General features: G+C 26.5%; 1 protein-coding gene across 1 annotated transcript in view; it reads right to left on the reverse strand.

Moving 5' to 3' along the window:
- Window positions 1-2,247: 2,247 nt before the first annotated feature.
- Window positions 2,248-5,994, reverse strand: part of LOC100302326 (uncharacterized protein) — a 9,513-nt gene continuing 5,766 nt past the window's right edge. Inside the window, 1 exon segment of the mRNA NM_001162468.1 lies at window positions 2,248-2,677. Coding sequence (NP_001155940.1) covers window positions 2,577-2,677 — 101 coding nt within the window. The 3' untranslated portion in view covers window positions 2,248-2,576.

Here is a 5,994-nt window from a genome sequence, read left to right on the forward strand (position 1 = left end):
CAAGAAAGATACTCAGATGTAGGTACAATGCATATGTATTATTTTTAACATAAATACATTTTGAAGACCACCAATTGTTGTCGTTCAAACACATATGACACGCACCAAAAACGCTTTAGGTACCAATGGTAAATATATCGTATTTATGTGTGGTTTACAAACTTTTAAATGAACCGTTAGATGTTTTTACTTAAGTATAAAAATTAAATTTATTGATAGACATTTATCGAAACGTTCCCTCAAATATTAGATTGAATAGAAAAGAACCTCGCTATTTAACAATGTAAATGCTTAATGGTCTAATGAATACATTTTATACTTACTAACATAGTAACATAATAATTGTATATAATTAGACTTTAAATAATTTCAAATAAAATTCTAGTATTTCACAGCGATGTATAAAATTGTAAGAGTATAATATCTATAAACTAATACCTATAGGTATAGGTGTATATATATATATATAAAGAAGAAAATTGTTCGTTTGTTCAGGGTAATCTCTGGAACTACTTAACCGATTTTAGAAATGTTTACCATCAGAAAGCTACCCAAAGATCTATAGGCAGTCATGTAAAGAATACTTTTAAAAAGTACTTGAGTAAATACTCAAATACATTTTTTTTTAAGTATTTAAGATACTACTCAAATACTTTAATTGTAAAGTATTTCAAATACTACTCAAATACTTTGAAAAAGTATTTGGAATACTTTTCAAATACTTTTGGTTTTTAAAGTGGGTTTCCAATTATCGTAATATAAACACATAGAAAATAGGAAATCTAATAGTTATCTAATAGTTTTAAAGGGAATATTGTTATTCCATATTCAATAACTTTTTTTGGAAATCTGGTTTTCACACAGAATATTAAATAAAACTATTATTATATTATTGTAGTTGACAATAATATTTTTCCAACCAATTATTTCGAATAAAAATAAAATGTTCGAAATAAAAAACCAAAGTATTCAATACCAAAAAGTATTTAATACAAAAAAAAGTATTTAAAATACCATTCAAAATACTTCATGCTGAAATTATTTAAAAAGTTATTCGATACTTAAAAAAGTATTTGAATACTTTTACTCAAATACTTTTACTTAAATACTTTATAGGACTGTCTATAGGCTATATTATATCTCGATTTTTTGCAAATAGCAAATTTGAACATTTTTTATAGAAATAATTACCTATAGTAATAATAGTAATAAATTATATCTAATATATGTTTGTTTATTATAGGGTTGCTATTGGTTACAAAATATAATATGATTATTATGATTGAATATAATTTTAGATCAGTGTCTTATATTTGGTCAAAAACAACAAAATTTGTGTGACTACTAACCATTAACCACTGTTATGACTTATCACTGTGTTAAAAATCTTTAATAGAGATTAATATGGGGCTAATCCACGAGAATTTGTCACGGAAAGTTTTGAACATCTCTACGCCGGGGTATTAATTGATGAATTGAATACATTTTGAATCATATAGAATTGGTATTTTAACTGTCAACGAAGTGCACGGAATCAGCTAGTATTCTATTAATTATGAAATTTGAAACATATTTAGAGCTGACCTTATATCTTATGATAGAAAATGTCACCTAGGATACCGTAAATATTAAATATTGACATTATGATAGCAGAATTTCTAAAATACATAGGTACGTTTTGTTTTCAAAAACATTTTCAAGCCAAATGTGAATTCAGACATTGTCGTACATAGTTTTGATTAATGTTATAATAAACAAAGTTATCAAACACGTATAGTATTAAAGTCACAATCTACGTCGACGGTCAAATAAACTTCTAGAATATGTGTTAAACACATCGAAACTACTCCAAACATAAAACTAGTTAATGTTTTTCTAAAATATTCCTGAATCTGATACTCACTGATCGAGCTACAAAATAACTATAAGCGCTAATGATGTGATTTGGCTAAAGTTTTCTATAAAATATGTTAGATATTATCATACCTTTGGTCCTTTTATCCCAACTTTAAGATTCTCGTTCCTGTACGCCTGTACGTATATAGTCATGAAATTAATGTTTTGGATACAACATTTTTTGAATGTATAAACACAGAAAATACCCGTAACTAATACTAAATATTACTTTTTACAATATATTATATTATATAAAGATATACAATATACATTATACATGAAAAACTAAAAAGTAAAATATTATGATTTAATTTGGACAATATTTAGCTGGCTTTTATATTATTTTTTTGATTTTTGTGTTGTTTTATGCGTAAACAATGAAACAATAAGAAATATTATTATATAACTGAAAATTTGAAACTAAACCTAATCCATATAAGTTTGTTATAAAATATTAGATTAACTAAACTATATAAATGATAATTTTGTGTATTGTAATGGATTATAAGTAATTACCTAATTTCCGAGAAAAAATGAAAAATTAAGAGTAATATTGTTCTTTTTATGGTTGTTTGTAAATAAATTATTGCCAAATTTGATTAAATTTAGTTTATATTCAATCTATTTTTATATGTTTTTAATTAACTTTAAAGTATATAAATAATAGATATTAATACTATTTATTGATGTTTCATTGCTTCATCTTTATTATCGTCTTCTTCGGCTGCTTTTGGATCCATTTTCCTTTTAAGTTCCTTTATTGTATCCAAATATTTGGATGCTGCAATGCAAAAATCAATGTATTAGAACTACTACAAAATTTTTTTTAAAAAAGTCAGTGGTTCTTATTTTTAGCATTTTTTGTGGACCAAGTGTGAAGTGGATACCGCTCTGCTATATAGTAATCGTCGAGATTTTCATTATAATGGATTTGTTGTGTTTAAATTCAATGATAAATCGTTGCATACGAAAAATGATACTAAGTTAACACGTTATGTCATCCTAACATTTTTGTATAAATAATCAAATTAAATAACTAACAAAAAATGAATAAACATCGAAAATAACTCATGGCTATAATAAATAGTGTAATTTTTCGATGAAATTTAAATGCATATCAAAAATAGTCGTGCCTATGTTTTTTTAGTATTTTTGAACTGCTATTAAAGCATCTTTCGAGGACCAAAATGTTCAATTTTACTAAGTGAAAAAGTTTTTATCGAAATAATTTTTAAAATATTTAGAAAATTCAGAAAATTTATAAATAGCTTAAAAAATGTAAATACAATTTGTGAAAATGTTGAATGTCTACGGTTATTATTTTTTGAGTTCCACCAAAAAAATAAAATCAACTTTTTTTGAAAATTGGTTTTGTTTAAAAATTACTAATTATTTCACTTTTTTTTTTATTTTCCTGACGCTTTCAAACACTTTTCAATTTTGACTTCCCAAAAGAACTAACTAGATTCACTTTTCTATCAGAAAAGATGCTGTTGTCAAAAACTGGAGTATTCTTAGTACTCCGAATGTTGACAGACAAAAAAAAACACACATTGTAAATACAATACATTCATCCCTTCACTCTAAAATTGCAATTACCCAACTAGAATAATAATGTAAACATATACAAAGTTATTAAATCATACGGTTTAAAAAATATATGGTTTTATATATCATTATATGAAGACGGTTTAGATAATTAATTTCTAACATAACTTTTAGAATACAACAACTTTATTTTGTACCTTGAATATTATATAATTTCATAAAGAAAAGTGAATTGTTATAAGGCCTATTAAACACACAATGTTATAGTATTATATTTAGGACCTACAAATAATAAACATATTATACAAAATACAATACTTAATCCAAGTTGTACACCGTACCACTCAGGTAATCCGAAACTAAATTATTCTTGGATTCTCGAATTAGGTATTTAATTCACAGTAGTATATGTTGAGTGTTGACTGATTCAAATAGAATACAGAATAATAAAAATGTCACTACGCAATCAAAATAAGAACAATACTTTTAAATAATATACAATGAAACTCAGCTGTCCCTTTTCACCCTTTATTCAAAAAAACTATTGAAAATTAAATAGTTATAAACCCTCACAAGCTTAATAAACCTTTATATAGACACATTTTATAACTACATCTAATACAAAATATTATTTTTTGACCTTTGTTGAACTTTCATAATAACAAAAAAAATCAACAATAAAATATATTAATCACTCAAAAGTTCAAAGGACCCTTTTCGTAAAAACTTAATTTAACTCTAAATAGTATAACACATAAATATTTCTTATTTAATTTAGTTAAACCATCATTATCAGAATAAGATCAACGCAGTCTTTACTTTTACCACAATCACATCCCTAACAGCACGGGATAGATACCAAAAAGCCAAAAAGGTAAATAATAATAAAATCTATTATAATATATAGTTCCAACGGGATTTGTCTAATTGGTCAAAATGTAGATACATTTTGATCCAACACCGAGACCAACTCCAAGGCATTCCGCTAACAGGGTTAATGAGGGGTCTTTGGTCGTATTATAATAGACCTCAGTATGAACCTATTTTAGGCACGTCCCAAGTGCATATTATCTTTTGTGATTTTATACTTAAATAATTGATATCCTGATGGTATTCGCCTGAGATCGAAAAAGGTGTAAAACAAACGGTAAATGTACCCATGTGCGGATTTATGCTATACCAATAAGATATTGTTGAGAATATTACATTTTAATACTACTCGTGTATAATCGCTTCTCATAAAAACCATATTGTAGTATCAGTGATATGCAAAATCGTTTCTTAATTGTATAGATGCATATTATAATAATTCATATTGACCAATTATAATTGTAAATTTGTAACTATTAATGATATAAACGCACAAAAATTACCTTTATTTTCACGTTAGGTTACACTTCTATAATATCATGAATGGGTTACATACTAATTACGGAATACAAACTAATTGTACTTAGTTGTAATAATAGGTCAAATTATTATTTACTATGCTTACAGAAGCATAATGTTATTTTTAAATTATAATATGTTATACTGTTTGAGTAATATTTATTTTAAACATGTTAATTGATACTCTTTATTTGTAGATTATTTGCTCACAGAAGTGCATTGCTTTTGTTTATAATATATTGTTTGAGTAATATTTATTAATTCATCCATGTTAATATTGACACTCTTTATTTGTAGATGTCTAAACATGTAATTCAATATGCTGGTGGTTCATGGTCACAGGGCCGGATTGGTATATATCGACCCATCGAGATTTTCACTTCTATAAGCGGCCCATTTACATACTCAGTGGCCCAAAATTACGTCTATAATTATAACAATCATATTTTGAACATGAATTTATTTTCACTCACACTCACAGGACAGGCCCAAACTTCAAGCGGTCCACCGAGATTTTCTCGGTAGCTCGCCTGACCAATCCGGCCCTGAAACGTCTTGGAACTTAAGCAAGAAATTCGTCGTGTCCTCAACGAACTTGATGGGGCAATGTGTGATCGAGTGATGGTAAGAATAATCGCCTGTAGGGCTAGTAGGGGGGTCATATGCCCGATGTTGTTTTTCACTGTTAAACCTCAATTTATCCTGAAGAGAATGATATATTTGTAATGTTTTTTTAAGAAAAATAAATTTAATGTACCTATTGCAGATTTAAATCCGGCGTTCTTTTTGAGACACCCTATATTATTATTTATATATGTTCATTTTATACTTTTACTTATAGTAGGTATATTAAGTAGTTTGATAAATACCTAAATATTATTGGTTACCTAACGACCAATTAACTACACTAATGTAACATAATGAAATATTTTTGTAGGTAAATTAAGGGGGTTCCAGTCGATGATAAAAAAGTGACTTTTAGACCAATACGCTAGACAAAATTGGAGTTTGTTTGACGGATTTTATTTTTGAAAACGGATTATGATTGATTAACAAGTTGACTAGGTTATGCCAGAGGCGATTTTGAATATTTATTTTTTTAGCTGTGATATCCAAGAATAAAAAATATGATATTTTTGTATTTATAGTATTCATCATGAC

Source organism: Acyrthosiphon pisum, chromosome A1 (genome assembly GCF_005508785.2).
Source record: "Acyrthosiphon pisum isolate AL4f chromosome A1, pea_aphid_22Mar2018_4r6ur, whole genome shotgun sequence".
In the NCBI taxonomy this organism is placed as follows: Eukaryota; Metazoa; Arthropoda; class Insecta; order Hemiptera; family Aphididae; genus Acyrthosiphon; species Acyrthosiphon pisum.